The sequence below is a fragment of the Centroberyx gerrardi genome, chromosome 24, assembly GCF_048128805.1.
Source record: "Centroberyx gerrardi isolate f3 chromosome 24, fCenGer3.hap1.cur.20231027, whole genome shotgun sequence".
Taxonomy (NCBI): Eukaryota; Metazoa; Chordata; class Actinopteri; order Beryciformes; family Berycidae; genus Centroberyx; species Centroberyx gerrardi.
In genome coordinates, this window is record NC_136020.1 from 1,727,597 (window position 1) to 1,744,498 (window position 16,902).

Sequence of the window (16,902 nt, forward strand, 5' to 3'; positions counted from 1 at the left end):
CAGGATACTTGGTTAAATTAAAATGCGGGTTTTCATACCAAAATTATCTTTTGTAGGTGGTAACAGTAATATTTCTATAATATAATAGGCTATTTAAGATTAACTTACCCTACGTAATTAAGTTCTAAGTATATTATTTTTTTCTTACTGCATGTAAAATGGCTGCCACTATGTAATTTTGTTTATAATTTTGGAAATAAATTATGACTTAATTCTTAAAATAGACCCTGAAGTAAGTTTCTGGCAGGCTTCATAGCGTTCTGGACTTTTACACATTGACAGCAAAACATTAGAGATCTGCTTTTTCGGGAAAACTAAATCTAATTAGGCATATATTAGTTCAGTTAATGGGTGTTGCATCTCACCTACTACTGTAAATAACCTGCATGCTGTGTGTGTGTGTGTGTGTGTGTGTGTCTATTTGTCAGCCAGCCAGGTCAGTTAAAATGGCAGAGAAAAGAAAAACAGACATCCGATCATTTTTCAGTGCACCGAAATGCCAAGTAGAAAGACCCCAGTAATATCAAAGGCAATTTGATAAAATCTTCATAAGAAAGGAATGAAGTGCTTATGGAAATGTTTCATAATGGACCTCTATATACATTTAATACAACAGTACTTTTGGCGGCACATTTGGTGTCCCCTTCAGGAATTGCTCTTGAGAAATTTTTCTGTTTATTGTCCCCCCCAACAGTGAAATGAAATATCCGCCCTTGATTCTGCGAGGTGTTTATGTTGACCAAAGAACATAGAAGTATTGAATTGCCAGATTTGGAGAGGGGGTTGTAGCAAATTTTTATTGAATACGAGTACATATGCATCAGAGTTAAGAGTGTGCGGCGGTATTTTTCTGCATAATTTCCCCTACACTATCATAAATAATGTTACATGTATTGCGCAACCCCAACGACAGCCCGTCGTAGTAACAAAGTGGTCCGTCATTAGCCCACACTGTGTCACCGACCAGTATAAACTTATAGCTATTATTAAGACTCTTCAAAATACCACACGAAATGAAAGTGACTCACCTGCACTCACACTCCACGGACCACTGAACAACTGGTCCGGACCACAAGGACCACACCGCTGGACCACAAGGACCACACCACGCACCACAAGGACCACTCCACAGACCGCTGAACAACTGGTCTGGACCACAAGGACCACACCTTGAGCCACTGGTTCACCTCATATTTAGAAATAAATATGAAATAAATAAAATAGCTACTCACATATCCTATGCATAGATAGATAGATAGATAGATAGATAGATAGATAGATAGATAGTATAACCACACAAACTGCAAAATACAGTGCAACAATAAGAATAGCCTATAGGCATAATCGATAATAGAATATATTTAATAGACAAAGGATTATGATTTCCGACATTTATTCGGCCAACAAAAGTGTTGCAAACACGGCCAAAGGAGGAGAGAGAAGGGAGAAGGTGGATTAGGACCACAAAGACCACTCCACAGACCACTCACTGACTGGTCCGGACCACAACCGACCACTAGCTTCCGTGCCCCTAGTGGTAGTAACCAGTGGTCCGTGTTAGCGACCATGGTCCGTGGATAGACCACTGAATTGGCTGGCTGGGAGTTGGCGTGACTTCTCTATGTGAGAAAACGGCACGTACTATACGAAGGTTCGTTCTTACCTACGTGACCTTGTTGTGTATCTTAAAGCCGCTATGACGCTGTCAATATTGACTTGGTTTCATAATAACGGATTCAAAGTTAAAGTTTAGCAGACGGCTACGTCTTCTGTGGAGAAAAGCATTCTCATGTACAGCAATGCCAATGAGGAATGCAAAAAATGAAAATGTTGAGCACCGATTTGCATGTAGTTGTGTTCTCCCCCCCCCCCCCCCCCCCTTTCAGCACGTTGTTCAAACCAGGCTCTGCTTTCAGTGAAGAATTATTATGAGAAAGGTCCAAATCAGTATTAGAGGCATTTTTTTCAATCCACGCAATTTCTGCATCTTGAGTTAATGTCAAAATGTCTAGTGGTGTGGGAATTATGCATAAACTCGTCATTTAATTCCCAGCCTTTAGAACTGTCATGGAAAGATCACATGAGATCAGACAGAATATGACACTATACATTTACTTTAAACACTCCGCAACAATTTCTGCTCCAATATGGTACAAGCCTCCATGATGACAAACAGGCAAAAATCTTTGCCAATTTCGGCAAAAAAAATTCTATGAAGTCTATGAAGCATCATCAGTGAAATTCTTAAATTTGGCAATCTGGGACTGGGAGAGTGTGGTGGAAAGAGAGAATTCAAAGCATGACTTCTTCAAAACATGTTTGATCACTCTTATTTTGAAATCTGGTCTTGGCATGCTAGAGACCCCAGGTGTCATGGAGATCAGTGCTTGACACTACGACAAACAGTGTAGTTGGTCATGGAGGTTTTTGTTTCTGAGATGTTCGAAGAGGATTTTAACATCAAAATCAAACTTTTAAGTGTCTTTTTCACATCTGTCTGTTTTGTATAACCTCAAGGAGGAAGGCATTGCATCAGATCTGGTCTTCAAACAGCTGCTTCTTGCTGCATGATATGTGGTCAAGATTTCTATGGGTGGTGAACACTACAAGAAGTCTACAGGCTTGTTTACATGGTGAAGACTTGACACCTCTGTTTTAGTGTGTTATTTTCAGTGGTTTGGTTGTCTCCTCCAAACTAACCACCTCACGCTACCTTGGCTGGTTGTTGAGCATGAGAAAAAAAGCATCTTATCTGACCAGATAATGATAAAAAATAATAAAAAAACAAAGATAATGTTTTTCATGTTTCTTTCACTTTCTTGAAACACAAAGTTTAACAACTTGCAAGATCCTGAAGTAACAACTGGGATGACATTGTCAAAAATAAAAACTGACAAGAAAGTTAGCGATTGCCCAGTTTGCTTCTGAGGAAGAGGATGAGGAGCCTTAAGTGGCAATGTAAACCCCAATAAATACAAATACATGTACATCCTATGGTGGAGTACTTTCATCCTGATAGGAGTAGTATCTTCGAGAATGACAAACATATTGTGATAAACATTTATTTTCAAATAAATTCAACTTTTAAGTGAAAAAGAATTCTATTACAAAGCCATGCATAATATCCAAGAGTTCTGCTATCTGCTAGTGCCATCTTCTGGAACAACACTGGCATTGCAGGTAAACAAGAGGCTAAATGCTTTCTAGATCCTAATTTAAAAGAGAAATGAGCATAAGATTCTTAAAGGACAATTTATAAGGATGTGATTTTAATTTTACATTTAAAATGAAAGATTAACAAACCACATTCTACATTCCACACTGGACAGTTCAACTGCATGAAGTCTACTTAGCCTTTCAAGATTAAGTATGAGCAACATAAAGGAATGCAAACACACATTTAGGTTTCCAATAATCAATGGAAAAGGGTGAGTACACTACCATTTTGAATCTTTGATACAAAAATCCATCACCAAACTGAAGTACAACAATTGCCTGAATCAAATCTTCAACCATCTTCAATCTTCTCCATCTTCAACCTTTCCTGCCACTTGCTGGCATTGCAAGTGACCCAAAGACACCATCACTATTAGATGGCGGACTTAAATGATATTTTCCTGAGACTGACAGGACCTGGGGTTATCAAAGCAGAATGGGTTTTTTTATCACCTGTACAATCACTTGGACAGTTAGAAAAATATGTGTTTACTAAACTAAAATGACATTCAAAATGAATAAATTATACACACCTGCAGCAAGGCACACTGAAGAATTACATATCTGGCTCTGCAGGGAGCAAAGGAATGCATGTTGATAAAAATTTCAACAACAATCTAGAAAATGTATGTTGAAAAGGGGTATGTGGATGTACAATGGCCCGCATAACACTTATCAGTTTATTCAAATTGAAAATTGAGAAATAGAAAAAATTGTGCAATATTCAGAATGCATGTTGTTCTCCAGCACCGCAGAAGTCAATTTACAAAATGAATGTTGAAAAAGAAAGAACAGAAAAATGAGTGCAGTATTCAAAACTCTTTACCCTGCAGATTAACGCAAAATTGAGATTTTGGACTCATTTTTTCAATTTTACATATATATATATATAAAATTATTTTTCTTTCATTTGAAAAAACTTTACAACTGAAGTATTGGGCTCGGACATGAATGCTGTATTTACGACTTCCCATCTTAGAAGTAGGCGAAAATGTAATGGACTTAGAATGAGTGTGTGGGTGTGTAAGAGAGAGAGAGAATGAGTGAGAGAGACTTACCCCAGCTGTAAAACATGGGGTTTCCCATGTGGGTGACCTTGCAGGTGAACTTCTCACCACTCTGAGGGATGAAGGCCACGCTCTTGGTCAGGTGGTAGTGCCAGTTCTCCCCGAAGGCCAGGTCGGTCTGATAGGCGTTGGGGATTTCCATTCCATTCTTCAGGAGATTGATAGTGATGTCTGGAGGGTGGAAGTTGGTGACATGGCAGATCAGGGTGTTTTCCTTCTTGAAGTCTCCTGGGTTGCGGCTGTACACCTGGACCTGGGGCGGAGCTACGTTTGCTGACGCAGGAAACAGAAAAACAAGATTGAGCTAACCTTTGATACTTAACATTATGATCAGGCTGTACAGGAATTATTTTTTATCATTATTACTTATTATTACTTTTCCACATTATCCTATGCTTCAACATTATTAACCAGACTGGTCATAGTGTATTATTACTATCAGCTGAAATTAATGAAAAAACGATTGTACTATTTCTGGGCAATGGTACCCAAAGTGGGATCCAGGGAACCATAGGGGTTCTTGAGGAGGAATCAAGGGGTCCCGAACAAAACGAATAATGGCTTAATGTAGCCTACTCTTTACATATTTCCACAATAGGAAATATATAAATCACTCAGAGTGAATCACAAATTTCTCTACCCCCCTGCGTTGTCATCTCCTTACATGACGTATAAAGTTAGACACTTAAATAATTCTGTACCAAATAATTTAACAACAAATCTTCTAAGATTCAGTTCCTTATGACAAAATCTTCTCAGATCGAGTTCCGTGGGCCTACAGTGTGATCAAACAGCGGCCTTTTTGTTGTCAAGTATAAGTAGGTACTGTAGGCTACTTACATTCTTTGGCCATTAAAGTCCCAAGGATGCAGAAGAGAACGGATAAGATAAACGTATTCATTATTTCGCCTTCAATCGACTTCGAAATAGACGTAAAGATGTTAAAAGTTCTCAGAAGGGCAAGAGAGACGACAAAACTGCCTTCCGCTGGAAAACGAAAGTACATCCATGCGGATAAGGCCACGCCTCCCCCCGAATTCCACCAACAGAAAAATCAACAGGAATTGTTGCTAGGGAGAATTTACTCTGACATGTTGGTCCTTGTTGCGCAGTTTCATTATTAGAGATCTTCACCAGTTTAGTTCTGCTATTACCTCATATAACCCGGTGTATCAATGATTATGATTATGATAATGATCATTATAATTTATTTATTTTGTAGTTTATTTGATAGGGACAGTGAAATAAACATAGGCCTACACTCCACAGTTGAAATATAAAAGATGTATTTCCAACCCTAGTCCCTAGTTCGGCTTTTAAATAAGACAACTAAAAAGTAGGCCTATTGTAATTTGGCTAATACTTTTCGTTGTTGCTTAAAACATAGGCTACACATAGGCGACAAGATGACATATTTTGTTATTAAAATATGAAAGTGAAATATAAAACATTTAGGCGCCATTTTAAATTTGTGTCTGCTTCCTCATTGTCCCCTATTCGTAAAAATAAAGTATTATAACCTCCGCTATTGACTTCACCTTCACATTATGAGCAGGCTATATAGGGATTATTTCAAGTTGTTGTTGCAAAACAAAGATAGCCTACACCTGGCGTCCAAGATGGCGTCAGGCAGCGATAGTGTCTTTTTATCCCGCCTTATCTTACCGATGGATCTTACCTGACTTGTCGATCTGTCACCTTGTCCCCCCTCTTCCTCCCTCCCCTAGAGGACCACAATGGAAATAAACCGTTGGCTTTATTAAGTATTTTATTCTCGATAATTCTATACGAGCACTATATGAATGCAGTCTCGCATGTATCTTTTTTTAATTATTTTCAAATAAGTCTACCTTCTCTCTCTGCGGGCTCGTATGGGCATAAACATTTCAGAGACTCTATTTCCAAATTAGACTGTGCCACCTCACACTTCCCAGGATTCCCACTTCCCAGCATTTTGTTGGCATGGAAATCTCCTAATCTCCACCTCCTTCTGTCTCTATGGCTAAGGATGTAATGTCCATTTTAATACTTTAAAATATGAAGTTTTCTCTGATCTTCAGATAACTTGTTCCAAAAATGGCAACCTTTTCTATCCTATTTAACACACTACAAATATTACCTGTAGACACATTTTGATCTGTAGTGGCCTTCTTTTGCTCTGATTTTGCACAACAGAACACCAACATGTAGCCTACACATAGGCCCTCATTCCGTATGTCACCATTCATGTTAATGTACTTTTTTTGGGGGGGGTGGGGGGGGGTGGGGGGGGGGTCCTAGAGGAAGGGTGGGCTTGGTGGGAATATTTAGGGTATGGGGTATGGGTTTTGCGGTTGTTTAGAAAAAAAATAAATAATTCACTGTGCATCCAGGGGGGTTGGTTTTAGCCTAAACAAATTGTCTTATATGAAATTTGTTGCCCATGCTTTCAGTCAAGTCATCAATACAACTAAATGTGAGGCGAGTCATTATTATATGGGACCAAAGATTTTTCACTCCATAATATAATTATATAAGATATATTCATCTCATGAAACTATGGATTGTATAGAGAGGTATGTATTAAAAGAATGAAAAGCATCCGCAATCAATTTTTGAAGAGACATTTATTCAGTAGAAAACATCAATACTTTCAATCAGAGAAAAACACACTTCCAAAAGAAAGAACACCCAGTTCACACATTATGAATCAGACTATTAAGCACTGGAGTGTCAAATTTGGCCAATTAAAATTTACTTTTTACTCCAACTTTTATGCTTCTGCTTTAGGCAGAAAATAACAGTTTAAGGCAATTAAAGGAAAAAAAGAACAGTTTGCAAACTACACAGAACCAAATCCCTATTTAACCTAAATAGGCCTTTGGCCATAAAATGTTCATCAATAAACAGCATAATTTGGTTAAGTGGGAAATAACATTAAGCAGCACATTGTTAATTTACAAACAACAAAACTGGGTGTCTGCAGTCCCGGTAATCTGGCATATAAAAAAGGTAATGGAAAATGAAGCGTCTCCTAAACTGATATACTGTCAAAAAAAGAGAAAGTGCGGGTGAAATCGGGATGCTGTAAATTCATTGAAGATGTCTGTCAATTTGACACCGCAGTAGTTGAGATCAAAAGATGCAATGACACCCTGGAAAGAGAGAATGACATCATATTATCATACCGCATTATATAAACACTGACAGACTTTGAGCTTTTTATCTTGAATACTGTCACTGAGAGCAATAAAGTGAATGGGTGAACTCACCTGGCTGCCCCTCTCCTGACAGTTACATGTCTGAGTCTGTAAAACAAGACAAAGCAATGCAAATGAGGCAAAGCAGAAGCCTATTTGTTGCAACATGTTTGGATTATTCTGCGTCATCTGCATTTGTAAAGTCAATATACTTAAGGGACTTTTTTGTTTGTTTGTTGTAATGCTAGTCGACACATCTAGACACTTTCTGCACATATCTGGCCTTCTATAGATTTGTTAATGTGAATATGACGCACATTTGCGTTTGTGTATTTGACTTTAAATTAACATATCTGCTTCTTGGGTTTTCACACTTTGTTATACTTATATTTTGTACATAATAATGACATTTTACTTCCATAAAGGTTACACTATTTCATATTGATTCATATTTACTTTTTTTTTTTACACTATATATTTATATTCACTTACATATACTGCACAAATTTAACATCCATTTGCTGCATTGTTTTTCCTAAACATATTTCAACACATTCTCTAAGTGTTGAAACTGTTGGCAGCATACGCTATTTACATAAACCCTCACTTATTTCTATTTTAGTTTGTGCTTTTTTTTTATTGTTGTATTATTTTTATTATTCTTATTGTTTCTACTGTTTATTGGTTACTTTATATTTTATCGTATGCTTATATCATTTTCCCCTTCTGAATTCTATTACTTTTGCTGCTGCAAGGACCTAATTTCCCCACAGGGATCAATGAGGTTTTATCTTAAACACATGCAAGACAGTCATAACTCACCCCAAGCATAATCATTGGATTTTTGCCCGTGGGTGACCCTGCAGCTGTACTTGTCTCCACTCTGGGGGGTGAAGGCCGCGTTCTTGGTCAGGTGGAAGTGCCAGTCCTGTTTGAAGGCCAGGTCGGTCTGATCGGCCCTGGACAACTCCTCTCCGTTCTTCAGCAGGCGGATGGTGATGTCTGGAGGGTGGAAGTTGGTCACATGGCAGATCAGGGTGTTTTCCTTCCCGAACTCTCCTGGGTTACGGCTGTACACCTGGACCTTGGGTGGCGCTGAAAGAAAGGGGAAAATTAAATCAAACCAAAAATGAAAAAGATATTTTCATGATGTATCTACTGTGAAAAAAGTCATCAGTATCTGTATGTCTTATATGAAGTGGCCAGTGGAGGGCACTGCCAGAGCAAAGCAGCTTTTACTGGAAATCGAAACTAGATTTTGGAGGGGAATCCCACCATATAAAAACAGAAAGGACAAAAGATATTCATATTTCAAAACCTAAAACAGGTTTTTAAATATTTTAACTGTTGCACTACTTTCTGACGCCCTCTTACCAGGTTAACAACCAGCCGATTACAGTTTTATAACTCAAAAGTCCCTGCCTTGTCTTCTATATGCATCAAGGAAATTGAATTAATCTGTGGTAAAATGATACACAAAGTAGTTTATCTGTAGCATTTATGTATATTGTTTACCAGAGAGAAAGCTGGTTTCTTCAATGAAATTATAAATTATCCAAAAAAAAAATTAAAAAAATTCAGTTACAGCAGATACAGGTCGAACAAATTTAACAGCTTTTTGATCAATATTACTTACAGGTTTTGGATTCCACAGCACAGAAGACGGCTGCCAGGGCCGCGAGACACAAGACAACGTTCATGTTTAATCGAAGTCCTTGTTGCTGTTAGAGAATATCAAATGACACAGAAATTGGTGTGTCCGCTCTGTCTGAAAGACTAAAGTAAAGTGAAAGTACAGCGGGGCAGTATTATACAAAGCTGTAGGACCGCCCCTACAGCAGGATTTTCATCACAACAGCCAATCAGAAACGTCCATTACACTGTTACCAGGTAAAATATGACTGGACAGGTTTGGTTTGTTATTATGGGGAGGAAAGGTTTACGGAAACTCCCTGAAAACCCACAGTCACCAGCTCCAGAAAAACGTCCAAACCAAACTAAACCAAACCACCTTTGGGAACAACATGGAGCAATACCTGATGACTGCAAGATAGACAAGATATTAACTACACAAGATCAAATTTGGACATCCATAAGAATGTTGATGCTGTCAATATGATTTTTTCTAGTAGAGAGACAACATTAGTGGCTGAAAGAAATACAAGCTGGAACAAGTCCTCCTCATCCATTTGGACATAGTGACAATTAGTCTACTACAATATACAATATATACACACAGGGAGTGGATAAAATAAGGGGAACACACAATATATGAAGATAAAGTATCTGATAAGTAGGGCCACCATTCAGTCCTCCTTGTCCTGCTGTCATACTGCATCCTGAACTGTATGTAGTAGGATATTGGAGCTTTCTTCAAGAAAGAAGGCCTCTAATGCTTTGAGGAATAAAAGAGGTGGAAAACTAGCTCCCATAAAGGTTTAATGATGCTTAGATCTGCTGACTGGGGAGGCCATGGAAGGAGTGTGACTTCATGAAACTAGCAGTATGGGGACATTATTATTTTGGAATATGGGGACATCATGAGGGAACAGCGTTTGCACCCTAGGGTGCTCCTGGTCCTGTAAAATGGATTCATATTCCTTGGTTGTTATACCACCATGCAGAACAATCATCAGACCTACTGACACCCAGTAGATGGTGCCATACCATTACAGAACCCCAAATCTGTGTAAAGCAAAAAGCATGCTACTGAAATTGCCATATGCAATTGGCTGATCTTTGATTCCGGGTGTTGTCATATATTATTACAACAGGTGGTGACATCATCTGGCATCAAAGCTCAGCCAATAGCAGATGGCAATGGGTTGAAAGAATGTTGCACTTCTGGTCACACCGCAATCATTGATGTCAAAGCAGGTATTTTGCCTTTGACAGCTGATGGAAAACACCTGCTTTGACATGGCCACAAGTGCAACATTCTTGAAAGTTTCAACCCATAGAGAGCAATTCAGCAGTCATTTTCTGTCCTATGTGATTTAGTGTTGATTTACTCTTTAATAGTTGGCAACAGACATTGTGGGTTGAAGGCTTCCTTTGTGTTTCTCCAAACTGATTTTCCACACTGTTCCCCTTGACACATTGTTGCAGTTTTTGTGACGGAGGCTCCTTTAGCCTAATTCTAGTACCATCTATTTGTCCTCTGTGAATCTCTGTTAGTTGCCTAATGTTGCCTTATGTTGCTCTAAAAACACACATAAAAGTGGTGATTGGCAGACTTTTAAAGCTGATACATACTATGTATATAAAGTCAATTTCAATGAAATTCACCTGCTGCGTTTAGCTGATTGAAAGACAGGTCTTTTCGTGTGGTGTTTTGCCGAATTACACTAGTAGTAAAATGCACTTTGTGTCTTAGTGTAAATTAGTGGCATTTCATTTGTGTATTTTTTCCCCCAAATACTTAATAAAAAATCTCCAATACTTAAGCAATCGTAGGTTGTGGAAACGTTGAAGAGCGTGAGTGGGTGAAAGTCCGGACTGACTGGACTATCATCAACCAGCTGTAATCTACCCATGTGACGATTGACGAATACGGAAACAGCTGCGAAACAGACGAAAATACCAGTCGTTATTCTAATCTACATTTATTTAATACGATGAGTAGTGAAAAATACCCCAGGTCTTCTATTGAAGATGACTTTAACTATGGCACAAATGTTGCTACAGCCAGCGTCCAGATCCGGATGGGTAAGTCAGGTTTCTAGCTTGACGTTTGGATTGTAGTGTTGACATCAACGCTAGCTAGGCCAAACACTGGTATAAATATAACCTGATAGCTAACGTTAGCTGTTAGCATTTTTAAACATAACTAAGGCTAAGCCTAACTGTTAGCACTGGTTGAAGCACGACTAACGTTAGCTGTTAAGCACTGGTTTAAACATAGCCACTGTTACTGTAGCTGTTAGCATTTGTCTCAACCTAACTAGGTGTTAGCACTGGTTTAAACATAATAGTTAGGTAGTTAGCTGTTAGCACTACTTCAAACCTGGTTCAAACATGGCTAACCTAATTAGCTTACTATTGGTTCAAACATAAGTAGCTGTTAGTATTATTTTAAACATAACTAACTGGCTTTTAGCACTGGTTCAAACGTTACTAGCACTGGTTTAACTCTTAACTGCCAGCATTGGTTTTCAAACCAAGCTGTGGACATTGGTTTAAACATAACGGAGTAGCTGTTCATACTGTTTCAAACGTATATGTTAACTGTAGTTAACTGTTACTACTGGTTTAAACATAACTAGCGGTTAGCACTGGTTCAGACACAACTAACTGTTAGCACTACCTATAGCATAGCCAGCTGTTTACACTGGTTCAAACATAACTAGTTGTTGCACTGGTTCAAACATAACTAATGCAAACTGATAGCATTGTTAGCAATGTTAGCTAATGTGATGCTCTCTCCACCACTGTCTTTCCTCAACCAGATTTCCTGCGGAAGGTGTACAGCCTCCTGAGTCTGCAGATCATCCTGACCACAGCCACCTCCGCCCTCTTCATGTTCTCTCACACCATCAGGGATTTTGTTCATGCCAGGTAAGGCCAGTATGGTTATCATGTAACACAGATATGAATGGCTAGATGTCATGCAGAGCTCTGACCGTATCGCTCTCTAAAGCTGAGTCTCTCAGCCATGTCCCACCCACCGTGACCTAAGAGTCTGCCAGTTTCACTTCAACCAAACACTACAGTAGCTTATTCAACTGATTAATGCACCTTCAACCAGAGAGGAGGAACTAATAGTGAAATGAGCTGCTATAGTGTTTGGTCCATTTTTACTTACTAGCATCGAATTTGTTAGTTGCCTATTGTTCTTTGCTGTTTCCTAATACTACTGCTTCTTCATGTTATTGAGACTTTTTGACAAGCACCCCTATACCAAGAAAAAACATTTTGTTGCGCTGGCACAATACTAGAAATATTAGTTTCATCAAGCCTTATCTCAATGTCATGCAGCACATAAATTACTATGTAGACTTTCAATTTAAGTAAGAAAATAACAAACACCAAAATTGCAGTTGCGTGTTTTTCCGTGAAAGCAGCATTACACTTTTGCAGGTCGTATTCCCTCCCCCTGTCTTAGCTGAAATATCAGTATTGGATCCATAAAGCTTGTGTTGGTCATGTTGTCTGACTGTGGCCTGGTTTCTTCCTCAGTCCTGCAGTGGTTTTGGTTTCAGCCCTGGGCTCTCTGGCTCTGCTGCTGGCCTTGGCCATCTACAGACACCAGCACCCAGTCAACCTCTACCTGCTGGTCACATTTGTAAGGCTTTCATTCTCTGAGTGTTTCCAGTCTGTTGAGTAGTTAGCTGTTCTGTCTATCCACATCTCTTTCATCATACAAACACACACAGAGCTCATCTAAGGGAGTATGTTAGGGAATGTAACCTTTAGATTAGCTGGCTGGTGAATGTAACATCGACAATAGGTGGCTAGTGAATAGATTAGCTGGTTAATGACTGTAACTTTTAGATAAACTGGCTTGTGAATGTATTGTTTAAGCTTCTGTATGAATGCTACTAACTAGTTGTTTGTTGTTTCACAGACGTTGCTGGAGGCGATTTCTGTGGCGACAGCTTGTGAGTTGCTTGCCAGTCATTCTGAAAACCCAGATTCCAGTCTTTTGAGCCCCTGTTGGCAGACCGTGCTGATTCCACTGTTTTTTCTCCCCACAGTGACCTTCTATGAATACTCCACAATACTTCAGGCCTTCTTCCTGACCTGTGCTGTGTTTGTTGGACTGACGGCCTACACCTTCCAGTCCAAGAGAGACTTCAGCAAATTGGGAGCAGGGTGAGTCTTGTTGTGCTTTATAGTTTTTATTTATTTATTTATTTTTTTACCAGTTTTTGCACATTTGTGTTTTTGGATACTAGTGAGGCTGATTTTAAAGTTTTGTGCCTTACAGATTGTTTGCCTGCCTGTGGATCTTGATCATTGCGAGTTTCATGAGGGTGAGTTTAGCCGCCTTTCCATCTGTCATTAACATGCGACTCGTGTCCAGATTGTGTCTAGATCTGATTTAGCTGGATTACATTTACACCTGGCATTAAAACGGGTCTCTTTTATACACATTGAAGTCCGATTTCTCTTTCCCTTGCCAAAACTGATTGTCATGCACATCACTTCCTCTGGTAATATTTACATCCTTTAAAATGGACAGTAAATGCCTCATCTGACTGATTTTTGTATTTAACTGCTGTTAAATACAAGTGGTCCCAAGACCTTTGTTTTCTCATTTAGCTACACTTCCCTTATGGGTGGTCACCCCTTGTCTTTGCAGATCTTCTTCAACAGCGACACCACAGAGCTGGTTCTGGCCGGAGCTGGCGCTCTGGTGTTCTGCGGCTTCATCATCTACGACACCCACCTCCTGATGCACCAGCTTTCCCCCGAGGAGCACGTCCTGGCCTCCATCAACCTCTACCTGGACATCGTCAACCTCTTCCTGCACCTGCTGCGCCTCCTCGACTCCATGAAGAAGAACTAAAGGCGGCTGGCGTTCAAACTGCTGTACTACAGGTTATTGTCAATCATCCCAAACCCACTGAAAACTACCCTAAGATTACCCTGTGCTTTATGTTTCCTAACTAAAATTGTGTTTATGTGAGTTTTGTTGTTCAGAATTTTTGCCAAAATCAAAGTTTGCAGAAGAATTTTGCAAAAAAAAAACAAATGCCATTTGTGTGCTTGCTGAATGACATCTTTATGGGTAGCTATACTGATTGTTTCTGTTGTTTTGGGTGATTGTGCATTTTTTTAAAGGGGCATTTCACCTAGAACTGAACTTTTGAATTCTTAAAACTACAATTTACGAAGCATATTATAAAACGGCTTAGTAACTTAAAAAGCCTCTGTGAGGCTTAAAGGATAACGCTGGTATTTTTTAATGCATTTCTTATAGTCAACAAATCCTATGAAAATAACAAAATCAACAATGCGTTTGCTCTACTCCCATTACTTTCTGACTTCCCACGTACCGTTTTTAGCCTTCATCCCGGAAGTCATTGGCTCCATTTGTAAGCTAAAAACCTTTAAATACAGCTCACAAAGACGTAGTTTCAATTTTAAAAATCGCTAACTGTTACCATGAAAAAGTCAGGCTATTGTAGTTATTACCAAATCAAATTCAAATGGGAACAAATTCTTCATTACGCCGGGGACTATTTTCAGTGCTACGGAACTACTTTTCTGAGATCGCAAACGTGTTTACAGTTGGCTTATTAAGTTGTTTGAGGAAAAAGTCGGCTGGCCTGGTGCATCATGATGGTGAAATATGCTGCCAGAGCAACGGCATGGCTCTTTGACGTGTTTTTAATCGTTTTGTTAATACAATGGAGTTCTGTGGCTGCTGGGACATGGCTTCATTGGGCACCGGCTACATGGATGAGACTTGCTGGCAAAACAAAATCATTGCTGATTTTGTTATTTTCATAGGATTTGTTGACGGTAAGAAATGCATTAAAAAACACCAGCGTTATCCTTTAAGATAATTAATCGCTTTTCAAATCGAATTTGTCTAATAATGCTTGTGTTTAGTTACGTATGATATTGCACATAATAAAATTGGGATTAGGATTTTTTTTTGGTGAGGTGCCCCTTTAAGTATTACTGCATTACCTCACATTACATCTGTTAATAGTGTATAATCCTGACATAAGATACTGGGTACTTGCATTACAAGATACAGGTAGTTACACCAGTGTGTGTATCATCTCAGAAGTTAAATTTTGTGATCGAATGAAGCATTGTGCATACATTCCACTGATTGTTAAGTGCATGCTTGGGTTAATTATAACTCTGTATATATTTTCATGGAGTAAATGTACCAACAACCAGGAGTTTGTGGGACCAGAGAACCGTAAGTGAAAATCTTAATGTGATAAAGTGTTGTCTACCTGCAGTGAAAGACAGAAGCTGTTGGAGAAGGGAATCTCAAGGACTCTGAGAAATACAAAGAGATTATATGTAATGAGGCATTACAAGCTTGTCTATTGAGATATGGGAAACGTTTATGAAGGTATTTGCCTCTATTTTTGCTTAATGAATAATTTATTAACAAGACCACAAATACAGTAGAATTTTAATTTCAAAAGTAGCGTAGTGCACATCTTATATGACAAGGAGTTGACACTTGTGTGTTTGGTTTTCCACTGGATTAAAATCAGATGTATGTTATTTGTCATGTACCTTTATTCTGTTTGGTCTGTTTCTGGTCACTAGCTCCTTCCAAATGTTTACAACAATAGTCATGGACTATTATTACGGAAATGTGTTCTTTTTTTGATCGGCAAAACAACATATTAGTCTAATCTTACAGGTAAATTCATAGTACTTACTTAGTAGTGTCCAACTCATGTAAGGTACAAGGATATGGTCTTTTAAGGGGAAAAAGCACAATTTAATTTTTTCTTAAAGCATTTTTGTTTCTATTGGTGGTTGTTTGCCTGATGATGATCACCAACTGGAGATCATGGTTTATCCACCTGACAGAATTATGAATTTTCAACAGTGTATGGATGTGACCATTTTGATCCATATACAGATCTAAATGTTGTGGTGGAGATAAGAACATGGCTATAAAACTATTGTTTAATCCAAACAAAATCAAAATGTTTCTTATAAATTGTCTTATTCAGGTAGGTATCCATGCATCAACACTCTCCTGGCATAGATGATGAAACCCAACCACCACTCCCAGACTGCAAAATTTTGAGTTGGCTGTCTGAATTAAGAGATCTCAATGGATAATTTACTTCTTACTGGTCATCTGTGGTGACCACTGTTCCCCAGAAACACCACTAGAGGGCGCCATTGGCAAGTGATTGACATGCCAGTAATGAAAAGGCATTCTGGGACCCAGATGTGGAGCTGTTGTCCTGCTATTGCCATCATTAATGTATATTTCCACATGGCTGAGGAATGCTTTATTGAGGTAAATGGTCTCTCTGGCCTAGTCCAAGACTCGCTTCTAAAACTTTCCACTCTGAACAAGTTGAGATCATAAGTAGACCATAAGTAGACAAATTCTGAATGGTTTCACCCAACGTCTGATATATTGGATAATTGAACAATAAGTCCTTGTGACCTTACAGGTTGAAAAACCTCTTTTTCATGATTGCCCTATGAACTGCTGCATGGCACATTAGCCCTGCACTGTAAATCTAGTCCTTTGGAAATTGATTACATAGTCCAGGTTACACAAGAGAAAAGATGCAAATGAGAAATAAAAAGTAGTTTCAGCTTCTTAAAGGGGCATTAAGTAATTTATGAATTTTATCACCTTCTACTGGCAGCCAGTAGGAATTGTGACAATGTCAACAGGTCTGAGCTTAAGGTGGCCTGTAATTGACACAAATAATAAAGTCACTTTTCCCCAGTGGAGAGGAGTAAGTTAGGTAATCAGAGCAGAAATCCAA

At 38.8% G+C, this 16,902-nt stretch overlaps 3 protein-coding genes across 5 annotated transcripts in view; 1 reads left to right on the forward strand and 2 right to left on the reverse strand.

Moving 5' to 3' along the window:
* LOC139925766 (beta-2-microglobulin-like) overlaps window positions 1-9,242 on the reverse strand; it is a 71,529-nt gene extending 62,287 nt beyond the window's left edge. The window contains exons 1-4 of one of the 2 annotated variants that reach the window (XM_071917266.2): window positions 9,099-9,242; window positions 8,285-8,557; window positions 7,535-7,570; window positions 6,871-7,417 (exon numbers count right to left, since the gene is read on the reverse strand). In XM_071917266.2, coding sequence (XP_071773367.1) covers window positions 7,557-7,570; window positions 8,285-8,557; window positions 9,099-9,162 — 351 coding nt within the window. In that variant the 5' untranslated portion in view covers window positions 9,163-9,242 and the 3' untranslated portion in view covers window positions 6,871-7,417; window positions 7,535-7,556. Of the gene's footprint in view, window positions 1-6,870; window positions 7,418-7,534; window positions 7,571-8,284; window positions 8,558-9,098 lie in introns of those variants that run through there. The other variant, XM_078282126.1, reaches the window with a different exon arrangement.
* On the reverse strand, window positions 3,047-5,293 carry b2m (beta-2-microglobulin). 2 transcript variants are annotated; one of them, XM_071917261.2, is made up of 4 exons: window positions 5,124-5,293; window positions 4,275-4,547; window positions 3,750-3,786; window positions 3,047-3,633 (listed from the first exon to the last, which is right to left on the reverse strand). In XM_071917261.2, exons 1-3 carry the CDS (start codon window positions 5,287-5,289, stop codon window positions 3,773-3,775), a joined length of 453 nt encoding a protein of 150 aa, XP_071773362.2. In that variant the 5' UTR covers window positions 5,290-5,293; the 3' UTR covers window positions 3,047-3,633; window positions 3,750-3,772. The 2 variants fall into 2 exon arrangements, with proteins under 2 accessions (XP_071773362.2, XP_078138038.1); XM_078281912.1 differs by having other exon boundaries at window positions 4,275-4,556.
* Window positions 9,243-10,971: 1,729 nt separating the features above from the next.
* Window positions 10,972-15,661, forward strand: tmbim4 (transmembrane BAX inhibitor motif containing 4). Its single transcript, XM_071917265.2, has 7 exons — window positions 10,972-11,170; window positions 11,911-12,019; window positions 12,641-12,746; window positions 13,029-13,062; window positions 13,159-13,276; window positions 13,392-13,437; window positions 13,767-15,661. Exons 1-7 carry the CDS (start codon window positions 11,080-11,082, stop codon window positions 13,971-13,973), a joined length of 711 nt encoding a protein of 236 aa, XP_071773366.1. The 5' UTR covers window positions 10,972-11,079; the 3' UTR covers window positions 13,974-15,661.
* Window positions 15,662-16,902: the final 1,241 nt, after the last annotated feature.

Bases quoted from the DNA above. Each gene is read 5' to 3' on its own strand.
- b2m (XM_078281912.1), bottom strand. From the start codon at position 5,289: ATGTACTTTCGTTTTCCAGCGGAAGGCAGTTTTGTCGTCTCTCTTGCC. The intron at 4,557-5,123 runs GTAAGTAGCCTA...TTCCTGCGTCAG, and splicing joins GACTTTAATGGCCAAAGAAT to CAAACGTAGCTCCGCCCCAG.
- tmbim4 (XM_071917265.2), top strand. From the start codon at position 11,080: ATGAGTAGTGAAAAATACCCCAGGTCTTCTATTGAAGATGACTTTAAC. The intron at 12,020-12,640 runs GTAAGGCCAGTA...TTTCTTCCTCAG, and splicing joins AGGGATTTTGTTCATGCCAG to TCCTGCAGTGGTTTTGGTTT. The intron at 12,747-13,028 runs GTAAGGCTTTCA...GTTGTTTCACAG, and splicing joins TCTACCTGCTGGTCACATTT to ACGTTGCTGGAGGCGATTTC.